At 61.7% G+C, this 23584-nt stretch overlaps 1 protein-coding gene across 12 annotated transcripts in view; it reads left to right on the forward strand.

The window, feature by feature from the left end:
• Positions 1 to 23584, forward strand: part of SIPA1L3 (signal induced proliferation associated 1 like 3) — a 111911-nt gene that overhangs the window by 73478 nt on the left and 14849 nt on the right. For all 12 annotated transcript variants that reach the window (XR_005590568.1, XR_005590567.1, XR_005590569.1 and 9 more), the window contains 11 exons: positions 1595 to 3392; positions 4362 to 4492; positions 5992 to 6180; positions 6505 to 6679; positions 6788 to 6891; positions 7800 to 7957; positions 8495 to 9074; positions 10517 to 10791; positions 13060 to 13311; positions 14251 to 14400; positions 21336 to 21463. Coding sequence is in view for 9 of the 12 variants with exons in the window: in XM_039510213.1 (XP_039366147.1) it covers positions 1922 to 3392; positions 4362 to 4492; positions 5992 to 6180; positions 6505 to 6679; positions 6788 to 6891; positions 7800 to 7957; positions 8495 to 9074; positions 10517 to 10791; positions 13060 to 13311; positions 14251 to 14400; positions 21336 to 21463 (3613 nt within the window). In the remaining 3 variants the exon portion in view is untranslated. The remainder of the gene's footprint in view (positions 1 to 1594; positions 3393 to 4361; positions 4493 to 5991; positions 6181 to 6504; positions 6680 to 6787; positions 6892 to 7799; positions 7958 to 8494; positions 9075 to 10516; positions 10792 to 13059; positions 13312 to 14250; positions 14401 to 21335; positions 21464 to 23584) is intronic.

Genomic DNA, 23584 nt, shown 5'->3' on the forward strand with positions numbered 1-23584 from the left:
GGAGCTGTTCCAGCTGCAGTATTAGATGCATTTATTATTCATCTGAAATGTTGTTGCCTTATATGAATGGGTCAGATGGTTGATTTCACTGTAGGGAAAAGAGCCTGGTCCCGACGAACAGAATTCTCAGATACACGGGCGACCCCGAGAGGTCGGGGAGAGTCAGCCCGGCTTTTGTCAAGGGAAATCCCGCCTCCCCAGTGCCTTCGAATTCCTTCAGGGAATCAGCCAGCCTGTGGCCGAGGGGGATCCGGTGCCTAGTGTACTTGGCCTTGCAGGAAGCCGGACAGGCTCTGGGGGATACGGAGCAGTCCTGGGAGCAGAGGGAAGCTCCCCTCGTGTTCAGTCTGCTCGGCGGTCTCTTCGTTTGGCTCAGCTTGGCAGGGCCTGCAGCGACCTCCTTTCCATTGTGGTGCCTGGGCAGATTCAGTCTGAACTCGGGGCTTTTCTTGCTTTGTGGCTTTAAATCCATTTTGTGCTGCAGTTGTCGCTCAGTTTCTTATGGCTTAGATGATGCTGGCCGCACCACCCACTCTAGCTGTTCTAACCCTGGGGAAAGGTCTGACCTGCTTTTACCTGAGGAGGGGTCTTTGGGTGGAGCTGGAGTTCGGGACTGGACTGTTATCAGTCAGTCAAGTGGGCAAATCAACCCTCCTGGACCTCGAGGGGAATCTCCAGTTACCTGTTATCAGTACAGAGCATGTGACACACAGTTGTGCATTTCAGTGGCACCCTCAGTACAGTCAGCTTTAAATACACAAACTTCTGATCAGGACAAAACTAGGAACTGAACCTGCAAAGATTTTACATGCAGCCTAGGGTATGTCCAGACTACCCGCCGTATCGGCAGGTAGTGATCGATTTATCGGGGATCGATATATCGCGTCTCATCTAGATGTGATATATCGATCCCCGAACGTGCTCCCGTCGACTCCGGAACTCCACCGGAGCGAGTGGCGGTAGCGGAGTCAGCGGGGGAGCCGCGGCTGTCGATCCCGCGCGGTGAGGACGGGAGGTAAGTCGGGATAAGATACTTCGATTTCAGCTACGCTATTCCTGTAGCTGAAGTTGTGTATCTTACATCGACTCCCCACCCCAGTGTAGACCAGGCTCTAATCTAGCAGCCGTCAGTCCTGTCCCAGCGTCGCTCCCTGTGTCAGTCACACCGAAGGGGGCCGGACTTGTGATTAACGCTTGAGCCGGTCAGAATGCAGGGTTCCCGTTTGTGGGAAATTAGCAGGGGTGGGGGTTAGTTGGGTTTTATTCCGAATCGAAAGATCTGGGTGTCAGGCTGCCGAGCAGCGTGCAAGGCAGACTGCCCCGGAGCCTGGAAAAGCCAGTCTGCGTAAGGCACTGGCTGTGGGTTCAATCCCCACTTCTGCTGCAGACTCCCAGGGTGACCGTTCCTTGGCCTCACATCTCCCCTGTGAAAGGGGAGGAGCCAGCCGCTGTCTGCGGGCTGGGGCTCCGGGTGAGAAGTGAGGCCCTTGGTAAAGCTGCAGGCCTGCTGCTGGGAGTAGCATTGCAAAGAACTTACAAACTCAGTCTTTCTCCAGCGTCTTGCTAATGTTTCCCTTTATTCTCCCTGTTTTAGGAGGCCTGGAAAATGGTCCTGCACCCGCCTGGCCTGCGGCTGGAACTGTCGTCTCTGGAGCAGCACCAGCTGGGAGCGAGGGCTGAGCAGTGACTTCCCCTCAGACCACGTCCGATCTGTGGCCTCCCGGTGAAAGGCTGCAGGCTCCCGAGGGGCGAGGATGGCAGCATGGGGCGAGCAGGCAGACAGTCGTAACGCTGGCTCTGGCAAGCCCGGGCCTTTCCACTCTGCCCCAGCTGCACCCAGCAATGGCTGAGGGGCCCACGGTGCGCCAGAGATGAGTGGAGCTTTCCCCCTGGCAGTAGGGTTTAGTGCTGACTTTGGACTATGACATCCTATCGACCCATTCCGCAGGCAAGCGTGGATGTTGGCGGACCGGCGCTGAAGGGGGGCGACGGGCTGGCTGGCACGCGGGGCGATTACTTCTCGCCAGGGTTCTGGGCGCAGAATGGCAGCAGCTCGCAGCCAGCTGGGGACGCTCTGCCCGGGCCACGGCCCACCACCACCACGCCCGCCATGCCGAAGATGGGTGTGCGCGCCAGGATTGCCGACTGGCCCCCAAAGAGAGACGCACTGAAGGATCCGGCCACTCCAAGCCCCTCGAGGGACATGGAAGCAGCGACAGGCAGCAGCAGGACTTTTCTTTCACCCAAGGGCTTTCAGAATGGGCAGCAGCCGCCTCCCACCAGCCTGGGCTCCTCGGGGCTCCGGGGCTTGCACCGGCTCTCCAGGAGGAGATCCAAGGACGTGGAGTTCCAGGAGGGTTGGCCTCGATCGCCTGGCAGGGCCTTCGTCCCGCTGCGCAACAGGAGTAACAGCGAGATCACCCTCAGCGAGTGTGACTTGGAAGAGACCCTGGAGCCCCGTGGGACCAAGCTGGGGGGCGGCCTGCCCCTCTTCCGCGAGTATGGCAGCACCTCCTCCATAGACGTGCAGGGCATCTCGGAGCAGAGCTTGTTCGACATGCTCCGCGAGCTCCGCGCCGAGACGCCGGCCCAGCGCCGCCTGGCGGCCGAGAAGCTGAGCGACCTGCGGGCCGACGCCAGCACGGCCTCCAGCCTGCACGTGGCTAGCGGCGCCAAGGCGGACATGAGGAATGGCCTGGGACTCCCCCATGAGGGCTCCCCCACTCCCCCAAAGGAGAAGCCCCGCAAGAAGGGCCCCAAGGGGGAGGCAGGAGGCGACTCCATCTTCAGGAAGCTGCGGAGCAGCCGGAGCGATGGGGAGCCCGGGAAGGCCTTGCTGGAGCAGGAGGAGGGTGGCAAGGCCTGGGTCTGCCAGAAGACCTTTGCGCACTACGACGTGCAGAGCCTGCTCTTCGACCTCAACCAGGTGGCAGCCAACCGGGTGGTGGTGGCGCAGCGGAGAAACACCACGACGGGCGCCTCGGCCGCCTCTGCTGTCTCGGCTGCCCTCTCCCGGGCATACGGGCTGGGCGGCCTGGACCCGGCCTTCGCCAGCACCGAAGACCTCAACTACAAGGAGAACCTGGAACACGACCACGGGGACAACAACAGCAACGACCTGCTGCTCAGCTGCCCCCACTTCCGCAACGAGGTGGGTGGCATGTGCGAGCGCAACGTCAGCTTCTCCAGGGCGTCGGCCGGCTCCCCCTGCGGGGCCGCGGGCGAGGGAGGCTTCCTGGAGCCCTCCCTCAACACCTACTGCACCAACGCCAGCATCTCCGTGCTGGAGGTCCCCAGGGAGCTGCAGAGGAGCCCCAGCCGGCTAACGCGCTACAACGTGGAGCACGTCGACCTGGGGGCCCACTACTACCAGTTCTATTTCCACGGCAAAGGTAATGCCCCGGCAGCGCCTCGGGCCGTCACCTGCAGCCCTGCCCTGCCAAGCTGGGGTGTCCTGTTCAGCTCCCCCAGGTCAGAATCCAAGACTATCGGGGTGGAAGGGACCTCAGGAGGTATCTGGTCTAACCCCCTACTCAAAGCAGGACCGAGCCCCAGACAGATTTTTGCCCCAGTTCCCTAAATGGCCCCCAGAAGGATTGAACTCAGAGCCCTGGGTTTAGCAGGCCAATGCTCAAACCACTGAGCTGTCCCTCCCCCCAGGCCTGGGCTGCTAACGCCTGGCTCTGGCCATTCTCTGGAACTATGTAGCCCTGCTACGTTTTTGGTCTCAGTGATACATGTGGCAGTGAGTTCCGCATGCTAATTGTGTGTCTGTATCAGCCGTCCGTGTTCTGCCTTGTGTCGTCCCGCACGAGGGGTGAACAGCTCTGTGTCTGATCCCCTTGGGGCTGAAACGTTACCGGGTTTGTTGTGACTCTGTGCCCACAGCCTGGCTTCTTATTGTAGGGTTGTTCCCAAGGGGTCTGTTGGCGGGTCTAATGTGGGGCTGGGCTTACAGAATTTTAGTGGGGGGGCTGGTGGTTTGGGGCTTTTATAACAGTAACCCTGCAGGGGCGGATGGGCGTCTGTATGTCTCCCAGGGTAGCTCATGGGCAGGGCAGATTTGGTCCTACCGAGTTTGCCAGTGCTGAGCATTGCACCAGAACTAGGATGTCCCTCATGGCACGTACTAGGGTTTATATTCCTGCGTGCTCTAAAACTAGCTTCCATGTGCTATTGCGTAGTGTCAGGGCTCCGTAACAATGAGCTCCGCTCTGACGGGCCCATTGCTCTCTGCTGATGGCACATCAGCGACTCGTCTCCGGGATGCCGTTCGCTCAAACGGCCCCTCCACCCGGTGTCCGGCTCGGGGAGAGTAGTGCCCGCCTGTTCTCTGGCAAGGCATCTCCTTGCTTTTTCAGAGCATTCCAACTACTTTGGAGTGGATGAGAAGCTGGGACCAGTGGCTGTGAGCATCAGGAGAGAGAAGCTGGAGGATCATAAAGAGTTCGGGCCCCAGTATCAGTACAGGATTATCTTCCGGACCAGCGAGGTAGGTCCGGGGCGGCCACGGCTGCGTTCTCCTCCCGCGAGCGCGTGCGTGTCTGTATTCCAGATCTAGGGGGACTTTTGAAACAGCCTCTTAAAACCACGTCTGTCGGTCCTGTGTCCGAGGGCCCCCAGCCTCGTCCCGTGGGGCACAAGCCGGGTTCTGGTACCTTCCCAGCGGAGTGTGGCGCCGGGTCCCTCCCTGCAGCTGTGGGGCTTGAACCGCTGGGGGACCAGGCCACACTCAGCAGAGCACTGCTAGAAGCTGCGTAAGTGCTTTGCTGCAGCTGCCTCCGGACACTGTGTGGGGCGGGCACTGCGGTCCTAGGGCTGGAGCAGGGGCGCCCGGACTGCTGTGTGCATGCCAGAGCCCTGGGTTCGAGCACCGGCTGGAAAACCCAGGGTTCAAATGTAGACGCAGAAGCCCGGGGCTCCCTAACACAGGCCAGGCGACTCGAGTCCTCTAACCCTGGGCGTACATCCCCGTGCGTAGAGACTTTCGACCAGCCCTTGGAATCTGACTGACCCCCAGCAGAGGGCGCCGTGGCTCACGTTCTCCGCCCTCCCTGCGAGCCCGGTGACCGGCCGTGCCACGGGGCTGGCAGCCCTGTGCAGCTCCCGGCGCAGCTGGGGGCTCCCGTTCCTGGGGTGCTCCTGGGCTGGCCTCTGCAATAGCAGGTGCTGAGGGCCCCGCAGCGGGCAAAGGGGCTGGGCTGGCGACTCGTTCCCAGGCCAGGTGTGTGGCTCGAATGAAGAGCCAGGGACCCCTGCAGTCGGTGCAAGGGGCAGGGAGGCTCCAGAGATTCGCCACCTTTCCGACAGGCAGGCAGAGAGCAGCAGGAGATCCCGAAGAGGGGCTGCACTGTTTGATTGGTACATGTAAAAGAAGGGGGGCTCCACGGTGAAGGGGTTCGGCTGGAACCCAGGAGAGAGACACTGTCTGACCTTGGGCACGACTGCATCTCCGTGGGCCTGTTTCCCCCAGTCTGTGAGATGGGGGTGAGGATCCTCCCTTTCTCCCAGTTTGTGCCTGTTTTGTCTGTTCAGACTGGGAGCCTCCGAGTCAGGGACTGTCTCTGTCGGGCCCCGGCCTGGGTCGGGGTCTGGGCGGGGCCCGGCACAGCTGGGGGCTCCAGGTGCTACCTCCTGTACAAATCATACGTGTGCCGAATGCTGATACTTGGCTTTATTTTTACATTGGCTTGTCTGTTTGGAGACCTAAACGTTGCAGTGGTTCCTGAGGCTAGAAAGCACGGTGTGTTTTCCTAAGAGGAGCTCATCCTTGCAGGTTCGCAGAGCCCCTCGCTGGCGTGCCAGATCACAAGCACAGCACACTCCTGGCCTCCCGACGCAAAGCCATCTCATTCTGAGTTCTCCAAGCAGGATTTCTGTGGTGAGCTCATGGCTGAAGGTGGCCAGGAGGTCTGCGCAGAGACATGCCGGTTCCCAGAGAACAGGATTCTAATGTATCTTCTCCTCTCCCCACTTCATGTGTTGGTGCAGCTCGTGACCCTGCGAGGCTCCATCCTGGAGGACGCGACTCCCACCACCACCAAGCACGGGACGGTGCGTGGCCTCCCCCTGAAGGACGTGCTGGAGTACGTGGTCCCCGAGCTGAACATCCACTGTCTGCGGCTTGCCACGAACACGCCGAAAGTCACGGAGCAGCTCCTGAAACTTGACGAGCAGGGGGTGAGTCGTTTGCGGCCGACGGGCAGTGCTGAGCTGTGCTTCGTGCCCTCTGGGGGTCCTGCTGCCAGCTGGGGGAGACCTGCCCCAAGGCTGGCTCGGGGATCGGCATTGAGCTCGGGTAGAAGAGGGGCACAGTCTGCAAAGGTAGAGAGCTGGTCTCGCAGCAGAGCTGGTGGTGGGGCTCCGTCCCCTTTCTGATGGGACTCGTGCTCCTAATTCCCCTAGGCCCTCTTGAGCACTCCATCCTCTGGGCTGGGCTGGCGCCTGCTAGTGGGAGATTGGTGAATGAGCAGGAGGCGTCTCACCCCCCTTTCCCCCCCGCAGCTCTGCAGGAAGCACAAGGTGGGGATCCTGTACTGCAAAGCAGGCCAGAGCTCCGAGGAGGAGATGTACAATAACGAGGAGGCCGGGCCAGCCTTCGACGAGTTCCTCTCCCTCGTCGGGGAGAAGGTCTGTCTGAAGAACTTCGGCAAGTACGCTGCGCAGCTGGACACGAAGAGTAAGTCCTGGCGCGGGCGGAGCTCGCCGGCGCGTGGCTGGGGCAGCACGCAGAGCGCGTCGGCTGGCTCGCCCCTCACCCCGTCTCTTCTCTTGCTCTGCTTCACAGCTGACTCCACCGGCACCCACTCTCTGTACACCACCTATCAGGACTACGAGATCATGTTCCACGTCTCCACGATGCTCCCCTACACGCTCAACAACCGGCAGCAGGTAAACGGCCCTTCGGCTGGCAGAGCCTGCGGGTCTCCGGCCTGCCGAGTCGAGTTCTGCCGCGCACCAGCTGTTCTGAGAACCGGTGTCCGCATCCCCCTCACTTCCTGGGCTCGGCTGTCAGGCAGCGTGGGCGGGGGAGGATCCTGCAGACGTATAAGGGAGGAGAAGCCTCCATGCTCTGTTACACGCTCTTCAGTGGATTCATCCTCACACGCCCCAGGAGGGGGCAGTGCTGTCATCCCTGCTGGACGCACTGCAGGGAGCTGATGCATAGCCAGACTGAATGACTTGGCCAAGGTCACGTGGGGAGTCTGTGGCAGAGCTGGGAAGAGAACCTGGGTCTCCGGCCCACTGGCCCATCCCTCCTCTGTGCTGGGCTGGGGGCGAATAGCAGCTGGATCCTGACAATCTGGGCTTGTAATCGGAGCTGGACGCCCGACTGCCCTGGCTGCCAGGAACTGACCTGAGTCTCGATACCTTTCCCCGTCTGCAAGGGAGCCGTGCCGTGGGCACAGAGAGCTCGGCTCGAGAGCAGTCTGCCGGGCTCCCCACAAAGCCAGCGGTGATTGTGGCTCTGGCACGACAGAGTCCTTCCACGGGCTCTGGCGGGGAGAACACAGCAGCGTGGTGCTCGCTGGTTTGGGAGGTGCAGGGTGATCCCGCTCTCCATGCAGCTGCCAGCGGCCCAGGCTCTCCAGTGGAGTTCGCTTTAACATTTCAAATCTTGTGGCTATGTCTCTGTGCTGGGTCAGGCCTGGTTCTCCTGCCTGCTTCTTCTCTCGCCGTCTGACCGGCTGGCGAGGTCCCCCGGAGCCTTTGTCATCTGCCTCGCCCCTGTTTGCTTGTTAACCCTGTCTGTCCTCAGCACCCGGGGCACTAACACGTCTTTGTTCTTACCTCGGTAGCTACTAAGGAAGCGGCACATAGGAAACGACATAGTCACAATCATCTTCCAGGAGCCTGGAGCGTTGCCTTTCACCCCCCAGAATATCCGCTCACACTTCCAGCATGTCTTTATTATTGTCAGAGTCCACAGCCCTTGCACTGATAACGTTTGCTATAGGTAAGCCTGGCCTGCTGCTAACCCACCCACCGTTAGCTTTCAGACACCTGCCAGCCCCTTGGCTTTGTGCACCGGGACGGTGCTGTCGGCTCCGCCGCTCAGCCGGCCGCAGGTGCTGGGGTGGAAGGATGCCTGTTTGCACTGGCGAGGTCTCAGGTTGGCTGTGGGAGCGAACATGAGGGAATTCTACAGGCAGTCACTGGGTCGGGGAGGTGTCAGTGGCTTGAGTTAATGCTTCTCCTCCCGTTCTGCTCTGGGGAGAGTTGCAGCTGTGACAACCCCCAGCATCCAGAGAGCTGCTGCCAGGCGCCGGGAATCGCTCCAAGTAGACTGGGGCCACAGGGCCTGGTGCCCTACTTGGAGGTGCCTTTCAGGGGCCCGCCCCACAAAAGGCATCTTCCTTCGGGCGCACAGAAATCCCTAGCTGGTTTTCCCACCTAGCCCGACCCGGGAAGACACAGGCTGTGTCCTGAAGCTGCTGTGCTAGCAGGAGACCGCTCTTCTAAGCAGTTCTTCTCCTCCCCTTCGTTCCCTAAGCGTGGCTGTGACCAGATCCAAAGATGCTCCACCCTTCGGCCCCCCAATCCCCAGCGGCGGCGTCACCTTCCGCAAGTCTGACATCTTTAGAGACTTCTTACTGGCCAAGGTGATCAATGCCGAGAACGCCGCGCACAAGTCTGACAAGTTCCACACCATGGCGACGCGCACCAGGCAAGAGTACCTGAAGGACCTGGCGGAGAACTGCATCACTAACACGCCCATCGACTCCACGGGGAAATTCAACCTGATCTCCCTGACTTCCAAGAAGAAGGAGAAGATGAAGGCGCGGGTGGGGGCGGAGCAGTACAGCAGCGGGGCCATCGCCTGGCGCGTCTCAGCCCAGGACTTTGCCCAGGGGGTGGAGATTGAGTGCATCTTGGCCATCTCCAACGAGTTCATCGTCCTGCTGGACCTTGGCACCAAGGAGGTGGTGTTCAACTGCTTCTGTGGGGATGTGATTGGCTGGACTCCCGACCCCGGCACCCTCCGGATCTTCTACGGCAGAGGGGACCACGTCTCCATCCAGGCCGCAGACAGCAGCCCCGAGGACATCAAGGAGATCGTGCAGCGACTCAAGGTAGGAGCTAAGCTGGCTGGTGTCTTAGTGTCACGCCCGGGGGCCCCGTTGTGCTGGGAGCTGCACAGAGACCTCCACACCTAATAGATGAGACAGACGAAGGGGGTGAGAGGGGAGGTAGAGACTGTCCAAGTGGGGACACACCAGATCAGTGGCACAGCTGGGGATATAACCCAGGAGTCCGGCTCCCAGCCCCCACTCTAACCACCAGGCCCCACTCCCCTCCCAGAGCTGGGGATAGAACCCAGGAGTCCTGGCTCCCAGCCCCCCTGCTCTAACCACCAGGCCCCACACCCCTCCCAGAGCTGGGGATAGAACCCAGGAGTCCTGGCTCCCAGCCCCCCTGCTCTAACCACCAGGCCCCACACCCCTCCCAGAGCTGGGGATGGAACCCAGGCTGCCTGCTAGTCAAACTGCCTCCTCAGTAGTGTGGGCAGAATGTTTCCAGCTGCAAGTGGGTGTGGTGGGGTCACACATGGGACCCTGTGGCTGCGGGATTCCAAGTGACTGTCTCGGGCTCCTGTCTCCTCATGGTGCTGCCGTTCGTGTTCATTTGCCCACTGTATGCAGACCCCGTTTCCAGGCACAGTCAGCCCAGGGTCAGGCCATCTGCCTGGGACTTCATCTCCAGGGGCCCGGTTGTCCTCTCCAAGATCTCGGGGTGCCAGGGGAGCCCAGCAGGCCCCCTGCTGGCAGGCAGAGGTGAAACGCACAGGAGCCCAGCACAGGGGAGTGCCCTGTGTGCACTGCTGGCAGAGCACTGAATGCCGGCCGCGCACGCGGCAGGACGCAGGTTTGCACACGCCATGTTAGAGGGGCTGCCCACAACCAGCCGATCCCCACGGCACGAACAGCAGCAAAGTGGCTCCCCGGGGCGCTCGCCGTTAGCTCTGTCGAGCCTGGTGACTGCGAGGAAGGCACAGGGCAGCGTTCAGTGAAAAACACCAGTACAAATGCCCCCGTATTGTGGCAGAGGAGTGTGAGCAGGGTGCAGAGCCTGTCCGTGAAACCTGGACCTCCACGCTGGGCACGAGGTCGGACCGCCCCACGGCGCTCAGCTGCCAGAGGGTGGCAGCATCCGAGCAGGCTCTCTGCTGCAGCCAGGCCAAGCAAACAGGCTGCTCTGTCCCTATACGACAGGGGGTCGCAAGCTGTCAACCTCCACCCCAAACTCTGCTTTGCCTCCAGCATTTAGAATGGTGTTAAATATATAGAAAAGGGGTTTTAATTTGGGGGGGGGGGTCGCGCTCAGAGGCTTGCGCTGTGAAAGGGGTCGCCAGTAAAAAAGCTTGAGCCCCACTGCTCGACGAGCTCCTGAGCCCTTGGCAGCAGTGTGTGGGGGCGGGAGCAGGGGAAAGCCAGCACCAAATGAGATGCTGAGGCCAGGGGGGTCAGGTCTCTGCATTGCCTGGTGTGGTGACGGCTCCCTCCCCAAACCGCAGGTCATGACCTCGGGCTGTGAGACGGTCGACATGACCCTGCGGAGAAACGGGCTGGGCCAGCTCGGCTTCCATGTGAAGTATGACGGGACGGTGGCCGAGGTGGAGGACTACGGCTTTGCGTGGCAGGCGGGGCTCCGGCAGGGCAGCCGGCTGGTGGAGATCTGTAAAGTCGCCGTGGTGACGCTGTCCCACGACCAGATGATCGACCTGTTGCGGACCTCGGTCACAGTGAAAGTGGTCATCATCCCGCCCCATGAGGACGGCGTCCCTCGCAGGTACTGCCCCCCCCCCCCCGTGCCGGCGCCAGCGCTCGGCCCCAAGGGCTGATAGAAGTGTTTGAAACGCCTTTCCTGGCCGGCCTGGTGCAGTGCCGGGGCCTCGCTTAGCCAGGCGCGGTGGTGCCAGGGCGGTCGGGTTCGGCTCAGGCCCGCCGCTGCTCCGCGGCTTGGGGGAGCCAACCTGCTGTTAAGCTTTCGTTAAAAGGGAAGTATATTGGCGGGGGGCCCACAGCGATCTGGCTCCGCCCCTGGGGCAATGGCTGGCAGAGGGCTGGGCCGGGCCATGAGCCTGAGAGCCGACTTGGGGGGAGCGTTGCTCAGAGTTGTCTGGCTTTGATAGGGTTAAGTTGGGCCCAGTTATGAACCGATTTGCATGTGGCCCCTGCAGCTTTCTCTGTGCTTTGGCTTCTAAGCCACGCCTGCTCTGCGGCTGTGCCGGGCAAGTTCAGACAGTGATAAACTTGTAGGCAGCTTCTCCTCCCAAATCAAACCCCAAACCCGGCCGTGCACACGAACGGCGGCTCCTGGAGCGGCAGCGTGTTGCAGGGATGGGAGCTGAGTTTTCTGCTCGGAAGCCAGACGGCTGATGTCTTAGAGCAGGGTGCAGGTACCGTAATGGCCAGTTGTGCGAAGCTGGTTCCTGCGCTGGGAGTGGGGAGCGAGGGGCTGGGCAATGACCGTGCTGTGCCGCAGGCCCCAGTTCGGAGCGTCGGGGCTTGTTTCTCAGTCAGGCGCTGGATTGCAGCGAAAGGGCCGCCTGCAGCAAGCTGCCCGGGGGGGATGTACAGCATGGAGCGTGCGCCTGGGATTTGAACCCCGAGTCTCTCCGGGCCCGTGTACACTGGGTAGGCAGACGTGTTAAGGACGGGCTCTCCAGGCCATCTGAGCCCCTGGCGCCACACGCTGCTGTTTAGCGCCTCCCAGGCGAGAGCTCAGCGTAGCGTACGTGGCGAGTGGGCGATGCCCTGCCGTGCTCCCAGGAGTGTCAGCACCTGGGCCGCCTCGCTCGGAGCGCTCCTGTCTGCTTGTGCTGAGAGCCCAGGGGCCCAGCTAAGGTGCCCGTGCTCACTCCCTGGCCATTGCTTACCTCGCCCGGCAGGGAACGCTTGGAACCTCCGGCAGCAGCGCAGTTAGGACCGTGACAGCTGGATTCCTCCAAACCCGCTGCCATTTCCCTTAGGCCCGACCTTCCCGCGGCGGGTGGGAAACCCGTCAGTGGCCGGGTTTCAGTGGGAAGGGCTGTTACCGCTCACCGCTGAAAATCAAGCCGGGGTCCAGGAGCCTAAGCATGGCTCCCGCTGCCTGGCGGTAGGGAGCCAGGCCCCAAGCCATTGTCCTTCAGCGTTTCCCCCTCGGCTCTTTTCAGCAAAAAGCTCCCAGTAACGCTGAGAAATCTGGAGCACACTCTTGCTCCAGCTCATTTCCCTGCCCCGAACCAAGGAGGTTTGCGCTGGTGAGGGCGGGCGGTACTGCTGCCTCGCTGCCCATAATGAAATGAAGCAATGAGGGGCCGGGGCAGGCCCCTTTCCACCAGGCTGAGCCATTGCCAGCTGCTGAGGGCCCCGCACTGCCTCTGGCAGCCTGCGGCTGCGGCCTAGCTAGTGCAGGGGCAGGAATTGCTCCTTTGCAGCAAATGGGATGTGCAGGAAGCAGAGCCGTGGGCTGGTGCAGCGTCTCCGTTAGCAGAGTAACCTGGGGAAGCACGACGCCGAGCCACCGAGCCAAGCGGGGGCTCTCCCAAGGCCGGGGCCATGAGCACCGAGACGGCTGTAAATCAGATTCAGTAGGGTGCTCGCTGGATTCCAGCTGGGTGCATCTGGAGCCTTTCCGGCGTGGAGAGGGAGCTGTGGGTGGGAGGGGCGCAGCGCACGCCCCTCCAAGGGCCACGGGGGAGCCTGGCCTGAGACGCGCCCCAGCGGGCAGGGTTTTGTCCGTCCGTTTTTAGGCTCCTACATCCAGGTTTTTCCCATGTGTGGCTAAGTAGGTCACCTCCTCCGTTCCAGCTGCCTGTGCGTCGTCCTAGCAAGTAGCAGGGAGATGCTGCCACTGACACAATGGTGTGCGATTAAACGGGCTGAGCCAGTGTGGGGAACGCAGCACAACCTCCAAGGAGCAGCGCCTCTGCCCCCCACTGCTGCACAGGCTGGGGGGGCACGCAGTGTCTTTCGCCCCTTGGCAGGGGAAGAGGTGGCATTAGCTGCCCGCCCCATCGCTCATGCAGAGAATCTCCCGTGCCAGCAGCAACGAGTGCTGTTTGCTTTTCAGGGGATGGGCCGAGTCCTTCGAAATGAGCAGCATGGAGCACAAGGCAGAGCTGGAGAGAGTGCCCACGGGGCACCGCCCGCCGTACCGCAGCAACTCGGCATGGCAGTGGAGTGGGCCTGCCTCCCACAACTCCTCGCAGGCAGCCAAGTGGGCAGAGCCCCCGCCCCGCAGCCATGCTCAGTCCCTCACGAGGCCCCCCAAACAGACCTCTGTCGTCCCGTACCGCGAGCCGCAGCCCCTGCACAGCAAGAGGTAAGGCGGGGCGTGGGGCTGAGCTGAGCTGCGGGGGGCAGAGGCCGAGGGGCAGCCCGTGGGGTGTGGAGGCCGGGGTGACCTGTGGGTGGGGAGCCCGAGCGAGTGAGAGCCGTGGCGCACGAGACTGACGCTGGTCAGAAATGGCTCGTGCGTACACCTGAGCCCTGCGGTGCCCCCCAGCTGTGTGGCTGTGACTGGCCAGGTTCACCCTCCTGCCTGGGCTGGGGTCCTGCGGTGGGTGGAGCAGGCTGTGAAAAGGGCCTAGCAGACGACACTTGCAAGAGGGGGTGGAAATCTGCCTCTTCCAAGGTGGTTACCGCAGGGTGTGGCGGGCTCCTCTCGGACCGTCCTGAACGCTGGGATTCCAGTGGTTGGGGGCAGATTGAACCAGGGACACCTGCGGTGAGAGCCTGGGGTGCTGTCCCCAGCCTGCGTTAGCCACGCCCTGAGCCGAGCCAGCGAGGTTACAGGCTGCTCACAGCCATCAGCCATTTGCCTTTTGCATTCCAGCTTCCTTCCAGTGGGGGGGGGGTCTGTTCAGTACGGACTCCTGAGAACTGAAATGGCCCAGCGGCTCCCCAGCGGCATTGCCCGTCGGGTGCTCTGTCACTCGCCAGGTCTCCTGCATGCAGGGGTGTGTTAGGATTGGGAGGAAGTGTCACCGGCCATTCACCAAAGGACGAACGTGCGCGCACACGTACACACCCGCACCCCAGGGACCGCTCTCTGCACTGTCCACGTTCTCCGGCCGTCGCATTGGTCAGCATTTGCCTTGCCCAAGGCTCCGCACTTTCTGGGCTGATGGTTCTGCTCTCTCAGCTTGTTGCTGCGGGAGGAAGTGCACAGCGCTGGGCTGGGTTTCTGGGGGATGTTGGGATCTTTCGGGCAGACCAAGCACTGAAAGCCTCTTTCTCTGCGTGCGTCTCTTTGACCCAGGCCAGTTAGCTTCCCTGAGACGCCGCATACCGCCGCCTCCTCCCCAGTGGGGACAGAGAGAGGCCAGCCGTATCGGCAGCCGTCGGGCAGCTTCTCGACTCCAGGTTCGGAAGGAACGGCTTACACCCGCTATAAGCCGTCCCCAGAAAGGTAGGCTAAGGAACGGAGCGGTGCTAACCTCTCCACCCTGCTGCACGAGTCTGATAGCCCGTCCAACTGCCGGCAAGCCTGGAGCGATGTCGGGGGGTGCCCCTTGTCACTAGGTCCCATATTGCACAGAGGGGATCTCCCATTGCCAGCAATGAACCACCCTCCTCCCGTCTGAGCCCTGGCCAGAACAGAGCACTCAGGCCAAGCAAGCCGGGAAGTGGCAACGCTGTTTCAGCAGGAGGGGAGGCATGAGAGGGCTGGCGGTGCGTCATTCTCACAGCCAGTTACTGCAGCTCTTACTCTGCTCTGGCTCAGCAAAACTCCTCCCCACTGAAAGGCCAGAGAGTCCTGTCCGGTGCTGGGTGAGGGTGCGCTGGAGTCCAGCGGCCGGGTGCCGCCCCCCTGGCTGTAGAAGGTTAAGTGTTCAGCAAGGTGGGAGCAGCTGCCGCAGAGGTGGGTGCCGTGCACAGGCCTGTTACAGGAGTTACCCTTCCTTTCTGGGCTGTCCCTGTCCCTCTGCCCGCCTGGCGAGCCCCGGCAGCCTTCACCTGAGCTCCGAAGCCAGAGCCACCTGCCTCTGGATCTGGCTAAGAGCAGGGTGTGTTTATAATGGGGTCCACAGAGCACGGCCGCAGGGCATGCAGGGATCCACTCACCAGCCACCTCATGGTAGCATTCGCTTGGGTTAGCTGTGCTCAGTAGCCTCGAGCCAGCCGGGGAAACACCCCAGGGTGGGTACCCCTCGAGCCAGCTGGGTAAATGCCCTGGGGTGGGTTGTCAGGGCGCTGGATACTCCTTGAGCCAGCTGGGGAAACGCCCGGGGTCGGTTGTTGGGGGCGCTGGGTACCCCTTGAGCCAGCCGGGGAAACGCTGTGTAGCTGATGGTCCTTATGGGCCATCAAGCAGGCTAGGCAGAGCTAACACTAACTTGTCTGGGATGTGTCACGGAGTTCCCGGGCGATGCTCTGGAGCTGCTCCCCACAAGCCAGGCAGGACTGTGGGGAGCCTCCTCTCCCTCGGAGCAGCCTGTCTGCAGGGCAAGAAGCTCCCACGGCTTCATCTCCTGGGTCTCTCCTTGGAGCATTCAGCATCCCCTGCCCCTCCGTGCGCTTCCCACAGCGAGTCCGCCCAGGCGGGGTCCTGGGGGGCCACAGGGTCCTGCCCCCCCACTGCGCAGTCAGACGTGACTCTCAGCCAGCCAGTAACACAGAGGTTTATTCGATGACAGGAACAGGGTCTAACACAGAGCTTGTAGGTACAGAGACCGGGACCCTTCAGCCAGGTTCATTCTGGGGGGCAGTGAGCCAGACCCCATGTCTGCACTTCTCTCCTCGTCCCCAGCCAGCTCCAGACTGACCCCCCCTCCAGCCCCTCCTCTCTGCTCAGCTCCTTTCCTGGGCCAGGAGGTCACCTGATCCCTTTGTCTCCAACACCTTCAGCTGGCACCTTTGCAGAGGAGGGGCCCAGGCCATCAGTTGCTAGGAGACAGTGCCAGGCATTTAGGTGCACTGGCCCTTTGCTCTGCAGCAACCACACACCCTGATCCACCACCTGGCTACTTAAGAACTGCAGAGGGGACACTGAGGCACCAACACAGGATTCAGAGCAAACATTAAGAACATTCCCAGTTCGTCACATCTCTCCCCCCTTCGAGACCGAACTGAGCGGGGTCACTCCAGCCAGTGACCTGGGGAAGTTCGAACCCACCAACGTTCCCAGGGATGCCCCAGCATCTCTCCCATTCCTTGGTGGGAGTTACACCAGGACAGTCCAGTCTCACACCCTCCCTTAGGCCGGGGGTGCTCGATGGCACTCGCAGGCCGCATGTGGGAAGGTTTATGCGGCCCGAACCCTTTTGCCACCCCAATACCCCTGGGGTTCAAACTGGGATGGGGTCTTTTCCCAGCACCCTGGGCTGCGATTCGGGCTTTCTCAGTTAAGAGCCCCCATCTTGGCCTTGGCCAGCTCTGGGCTTGGGCAGCCGCTCCCCACCTTGTGCCCAGATACAACACCTCTGCCACCCCCACCTTGCACTGTCCAGCTGTTACCGTCAGTCCCACCTCCTTGAGGCAGCCCAGCCCCTTCTTCACCTGGGACACCTGTTCCTCCCAGGGCTGGCTAAAGAGGCCCATGTTATCAGTGTCAGCCCCCATCATCCCCATCCCCCTCAGCTTGTTAAATCCCCCCCCCTAGGGGGGGGTCATCGACACTGCGATGGTTTTTTTTTTTATGGATCCCATCTCTCCCATCTAAAGCCTGACCTCTCTCTCTCAGGTCTCTGGCTGCTTCCCCAGTGTGACTGACGGGAACACCTGATGGGGGATGGGGAGATTCCCACCTCCCAGAAGAGATCCCCATCCCCCTCTCCTCTTCCCCTCCCCTCCCCCCCTCCCAGTCAGGTCCCCCCCTCCCCTCCATCCAGCCAGCCGAGAGAGAGAAAGACCCTGTTCCCTCCCAGCCCTCTCCCAGCCTCCAGCCCTCTCCCAGTTCCCCAGTCCTTCCATCCCCGGTACAGGAATCGCTGCTCGCAGGAGGTCCCTGCCTGCAGCCTCCCAAGGGGGCAGCGCTGGGGCCAGCAAGTCCCCTCAGCTTCTCCAAGGAGGGATCCTTCCGCAGCTCGGTCTGGGATTCAGCTGCTGGGGCAGGGAGTGGGACCTGCCCCATCTCGCTGGCTGGGCCTGGGGTCACAGCCCCCCTGAGCCCTGTCCCTGGTAGCCCCCTCCCTGCTGTGTAATCACTTCCCAGCAGCACGTCTGGACCAGGCAAACCTGGTTGGCAGCCGACCTGCCCTGCCTGGGGGTCCCCCCACTCAGCTGAGGTCTCAGCTCCCCCAGTGCCCAGCGCTGCCCTGGCTGAACCAGTGGGGGCAGGCAGCGAGCTCTCTGCTCTGGTCACAGCCTCAGAGCCAGCGTGAGCCCCTCTCCGGTGTGCAGGGGGCGGGGAGCATCTCTCCCTCCCCCTCAGCCCCAGGGGGCTGGTTACAGGCAGGCAGGTATCCTGAGCCCAGCAGCCCCTCCCCCCTGCCAGCCGGGTCATTTTGCATTTTCACTGACCATTTCCATCTTAGGCAAATGGTTCAGGGTGAGGGGCTCACCCGGGGACCTCACCCAGGTCCCACAGCCCCTCAGCATCTGGCGCTGCTGCCCCCCAGTTCTCTCTCTCCCGCTTTTCCTCCGGCTCTTGCTCTCTCTCTCACGGCCTCTCGCTCTCTTGGGCTCTGCTCCCATCCCATCCGTCTCCGATCCCCTGATGGAGAACCCGATTGTGAAGACCCTCGTCTGGTTGGGGACCAGACTCTCCGGGATCCCTGGCTGCTGATCCTCTTGTAGCTCCATCTGGGTCAGGAATCTGCTCCTCTGAGCGGTCCTCCTCCTCCAGCTGCACAATTAACTGTGCCTGGGCGAGCTTCCCCATGCGTCACCCTCTCTGTGTGCCCAGGATCACAATGTCCTTCTCAAGGAGATGGTGACAGGCCATCACTGCACCGTTCCCAAGTGGCTCTGGACTCACAGGCCTGTGTGCTCTTGGCTCCCCCATGGTTTCCAGGAAGAACCCCTGGTGTGTCAGCCCTTCTCGTGGTCACCACCTCTTTGCCAGGGTCGAGCTGCAGACTCCTCCACCCCTGGGACTGCTCCTGCAATCCCAAGGGGAACCCTGCTACTGCAAAAATCCTTCTCTCCCCCAGGATCAAGCGGCAGCGCCTCCGCCCCTGAGACTGCTCCCTGCAGTCCTCAGGGGGACCCCGTTACTCCAACAGTCCTTCTCGCTGGTCACACACTCCCAAAGGTTAACTGCTCCCTGAAACCGTTCCTCTTTGAGCCTTCAGCACGCCTGGTTCTCATTATCCCCCCTTCGTTTTACTGCTCCCCAGTCACTTACTGCAAGCAGCGCCATTCACGGCGCGCAGTACATCCCACTGCTGCCACCAGTTGTCACAGAGTCCCTGGGCGATGCTCTGGAACTGCTCCCCACAAAGCCAGGCAGGACTGTGGGGAGCCTCCTCTCCCTCGGAGCAGCCTGTCTGCAGGGCAAGAAGCTCCCACGGCTTCACCTCCTGGGTCTCTCCTTGGAGCATTCAGCATCCCCTGCCCCTCCGTGCGCTTCCCCCAGCGAGTCTCCCCAGGTGGGGTCCTGGGGCGGCCACAGGGTCCTGCCCCCGCACTGCGCAGTCAGACGTGACTCTCAGCCAGCCAGTAACACAGAGGTTTATTCGATGACAGGAACAGGGTCTAAAACAGAGCTTGTAGGTACAGAGACCAGGACCCCTCGGCCGGGTCCATTCTGGGGGGCAGTGAGCCAGACCCCCACGTCTGCACTTCACTCCTCGTCCCCAGCCAGCTCCAGACTGACACCCTCCAGCCCCTCCTCTCTGGGCTGTCTCTCTTTTCCGGGCCAGGAGGTCTCCTGACCCCTTTGTCTCCAACACCTTCAGCTGGCACCTTTGCAGAGGGGGGGCCCAGGCCATCAGTTGCTAGGAGACAGTGCCAGGCATTTAGGTGCACTGGCCCTTGCTCTGCAGCAACCACACCCCCTGATCCACCACCTGGCTACTTAAGAACTGCAGAGGGGACACTGAGGCACCAGCACCGTATTCAGAGCAAACATTAAGAACGTTCCCAGCTCGTCACAGGGTGTCACCCACAAGCAGAGCATAGGTTTGAATTACAGACAGTCTAGAGCCAATACTTATAGCTTTCAATACAAAAATGACACACGCACCCAGACAGCACAATCATAACCAGCAACCCAGAACCTGGTCTTAGACACCTTATTTGACCCCCTTTATACAAAATTTGGTGCCACTACAGGACCTTGGTTGCACCAGTGATCTATATGGTCCCAGTTCATGTCAGTAACGTCCCACCCTCGCCCCCCGAGGGCCGGGCCCCCTTGCACCAGTGCTCCCCTTCTGGCTGTGCTGCGAAGTCCTGCAGTGTAGGCCAGCCCCTTGCTGGCCTGTAGCCGGCTGCCGCAGGCTCTCCTGTAACAGGAGTGTTCTGCACCAGGATGGCATCGTGCCACCTTAGCCCTGAGCTGCCTGCAGCTGGGACCTGCCCATGCCGAGCCCAGCTGGAGACCAGGGGGAGAGATTGTTCCCCATTAGTGCGGAGGAGCCTCGTGCAATCGCTGTGCTAAGCGGGCGTGAAACCATGCGCCCCCTTCTGCCCAGGAGTCACTGGTCACGCAGGGTTTGTGGTGATGCAGGGGGGAGTCCCTAGGGGCTGCACTGGGCCTGCTGCCCCCCACCGTCCATTCCCCCTTTTAGTTCTGAGCCCCAAATGGTCTGTCTGCCTACTGGGGCTGTGGCGCCCAGCTGAGACGCTCCCACCCCCCAGGGTCCTGGAGCCCGGGCTGCAGACACACCTGAAGAGACAAATTACCACCTCTCACCATGCGGTGCGGGGCGGTGCCGTGATCTCCAGCCTCCTAGCATCGGCCTGCCCTGTTGGGCTCTTCTCTGCCCCCTCGGGAACACGTTATGGTGATGTCGGGAGGTGCCACGGCCTGCTCGGCGTCTCTGTTCTCTGCCCCTTGGGGGCACTGCCTGGCCAGCCAGGGAGCCATGGGGTCCGTGCTCCTGTTAGCCAGCTGCCAGGGGGCCGAGTGGCTGCTGCAGCAGGGCTAGAAAACCCTGCTGGCCGGGGCTGGGGTCCGCTCTTCTGGCTAATCAGTAACGATTTCCCAGAGGATCTCTGCAGGGCCTGTGCATTGGCCAGCTCCAACCATTGTCTTTTACAGACTGCATTACAGGAGCACCGAAAGGTCCCAAGTTGAGATGCTGCACAGCCCCCCGCCTTCCCCCCCCCAATCGAGCTCCGGGCCCTGTTGGGCTGGGTGCTACATGGACACCCCCTAACCGAGAGCGGGGATGGACCCCGTCAGGCCGGGCGCTGCGCAGACACCCCCTGAGGGAGAGCGGGGGGGGACCCCGTCAGGCCGGCGCTGCACAGACACCCCCTGAGGGAGAGCGGGGGGGGACCCCGTCAGGCCGGCGCTGCACAGACACTCCCTGAGGGAGAGCGAGGGGGGGGTCAGTCCGGGCGCTGCACAGACACCCCCTGAGGGAGAGCGGGGGGGGGGGACCCCGTCAGGCCGGCGCTGCGCAGACACCCCCTGAGGGAGAGTGGGGGGGGTCAGGCTGGGCGCTGCACAGACACCCCTGAGGAGAGCGGGGCCTCAGGCCAGGCGCGGCCCAGACACCCCCTGAGGGAGAGCGGGGGGGGGGGACCCCGTCAGGCCGGCGCTGCACAGACACCCCCTGAGGGAGAGTGGGGGGGGGACCCCGTCAGGCCGGCGCTGCACAGACACCCCCTGAGGGAGAGCGGGGGGGGGACCCCGTCAGGCCGGCGCTGCACAGACACCCCCTGAGGGAGAGCGGGGGGGGGGGACCCCGTCAGGCCGGCGCTGCACGGCCACAGTCAGCCCCAGCCCCAGCCCCTGCCCCAGCGAGCTCGCCGTGGAGCAGCCACGTTCTAGCGCCGGGAGGGGAATGGAACCGTCCAGCCCCGAGCGAGCGGCCTGCCAGTGACTCCAGGGCGTGGGCGTGTGGTGGGAGGATAGGCCCAGCTGCACCCTGCTCCTGCGAGAGCACGGGGGGGTCTCCCCAACTCCCCAGCAACGAGCCGTTCTCTGTCCCCCTGCCTCAGACGGGCGGGCTGTGGTCTCACCTGCACGCTGCCCCCGGGCAATGGCTGGTGCACCCTGGGGAGTTCGGCTCCCCTAGCCTGCAGCGCCAGGCTCCGCACTGTGTCGTCCTGGGCTGGCTGCCTGGTGCCTGCGTTCAGCAGCAGGACTGCCAAGGGTTCGCATTGCCCGTGCTGCCTCGTCCTCCTCTCCCCCGCCCAGCCTGACTCCTGGCTCTGAAAAACCTGCTCATGAGAACACAGGATTCTTTTCACAGCCTGAGTTTGCCTCACCTCCCGTTCCCTTCGCAGATACGCAACCTCTCAGCGGCCCGCGCTGCCCTTCGAACAGCAGTACAGCCCCGAGGTGACCTCGAGCGGCGATTCCTCGTCCGGGGGGCTGCCCGGTCAGGAGAGCCCCATGGAGAGACACAAGCCGGGTAAGGCTCCCTCACACGGGCACGGGCGACCCGCGCACTCCCCTTCGGGTTTGAAGCATTGGGACACAGCAGAATGACTTGGGCACGTAGGCTCCGTAATGATTCCCTGATTGGTTTTCCTGCTTTCAGGCCTCTGCTCTCTCCGGAGCAGCTGCGTCTTCTCTTGATTTGGGAGCTAAACTCCCGAGCCTCCTCTGTGCACCCCAGACTGCCGCGTTGAGCCCTGCCCAGCTGCTGCGTAGTGCAGGGCCGGGGAAGTGGCTCTGCCTCCTGTGCCGCTGGCTGGCCCTGGTGACGCCAGCCGCCCCACCACTGAGGGTTCTCTCCACTTCCTCAACCTGGGTGTGGTGGAGGGAGGGGTCGTTAGGGTTGGGGCAGATGGTGGGAGGGGAAACTGAGGCACATAATTGCCCACGGTCACGTGGCAAGTCAGTGGCAGAACTAGGACTAGAACCCAGGTTTCCAGACCCTCAGGCCGGTGCTGTGTCCACTCTGCCGTTCTGACAACTCTTTATGGAGCTCCTGGCCTCGGTAATAGCCTGCAGCAGTGAGTCCCGCGGATCAGGTCTGCCCTCAGCTCTCTAGAAGGGTTCCATGCCTGTCTCCTCTCCACACTCAACTGGCTGTTTTCTAGATGGGACGGGGGGAATCAGACGCTGGATTTCTCTGTGCTGATCTGGCCCCAGCCCCCCAGGGCCTTGGTGATTGGCGACACGGCTGCCCGCGGGGGTTCCCGGTCCCCTCCCCTTGCTAGTTCACTTTTGTTTTGCCAGTCAAGTGGGAGACTCTTTATTTATAGATCCTGTTTCCAGAGGGCGCTGACGGGGGTGCTCTGAGGTGGGGCGTTGATACAACAGCCGTCAGGAGCTAAACAGGCTGATCCTGATCCCTGGCACCTGCTCCTGGAGCTGCCATTAACAGGAGTGGGAGCGGCTGCCTCACCATGGCAGAAACTCAAAGCTATTCGAGAAGGGATGTGCTTCGGGGGCTGGCTTTGTCCAGCCCCATCTTCCCTAGAAGCGCCTCAGTGCTGCTGGGCTGCGTGGCCAGCCAGGTTACTGAAGCCGGGCTAGCGGCCTCGAGGGTCAGAGGAGATCCAGGTGTGATAAACTCTCTCGCTGTCCCACGTTAGAACAGTGCTGAAAAGGTTCAGGGGGAGGGTTCCTCGGGTGTCCGGCATTCGTTCTAAAGCTGAAAGTTTAGTGCTCAAACACAAAGATCCCAAGAAATTAAAATGAGCATTTATAGTGAAACTGAACTCGAGTTATTATACCAGACAAACCTCATTAAAACCTATTTAAGCCTCTCTCCTTTTGGAGGCAGAAATCCGAGTCTCTTATTTTCACTAACAACCATGCATTGGTGCAGAGGAGAGGGGTGATTTTACTCCGTGCTGCTGGTGTGTGAAGAGTATTCGCTGCTCCTGTTTGTAGCAGACAGACCCGAGGCGGAGGAGGGGCCGGGTAGCAAAGAGGGGAAAGGCAGCTTTGGGTGAGGTCTTCAAACCACAATTTGAGGACTTCAATAACTCAGACATAGGTTAGGGGTTTGTTACAGGAGTGGGTGGGCGAGATTCTGTGGCCTGCGTTGTGCTGGAGGTCAGACTAGATGATCATAATGGTTCCTTCTGACCTTAAAGTCTATGGGACACTGGACGGCTGGTCAGTTACGAATGGATGCTTTGGCTGGTAGGTCACCTGGGGTAGCTGGTGCTTGGACACTGGTTCACATTCCACTCAGGGACGTCGTCCTCGGGCAGGGCAGTGGCCATCTCATCTGGCTGTGCTGAGGCCGTCCAGGTGGTTTCAGGCTTTGATGAGAGGCTGAGAGAGTGAGAGACAGGACAGGAGGAAAGAAATGGTGGGGAAGAGCGTAACACAACAGGGACGGGAACAGAACAGGCTCTGCTCCGCGGCAATTAGCTGTCCCCACCATAGGCTGAGCTGAAACACCAAGCTCCTTAAACAGGAGTGAGGCCTGCTGGCCGCCCTCTCATGACGGAAATCTGCTCCCTCGGCCTCGGGGGGTGAGATTGTGTCTCTTTTTAAGAATCCCCAAAAGGGGAAAATCCGGGGGCATAGTTCATCCCTCGTTATTCTGGCCGACAATTAGCCCTAATAT

Source organism: Mauremys reevesii, linkage group 22 (genome assembly GCF_016161935.1).
Source record: "Mauremys reevesii isolate NIE-2019 linkage group 22, ASM1616193v1, whole genome shotgun sequence".
Lineage (NCBI taxonomy): Eukaryota > Metazoa > Chordata > Testudines > Geoemydidae > Mauremys > Mauremys reevesii.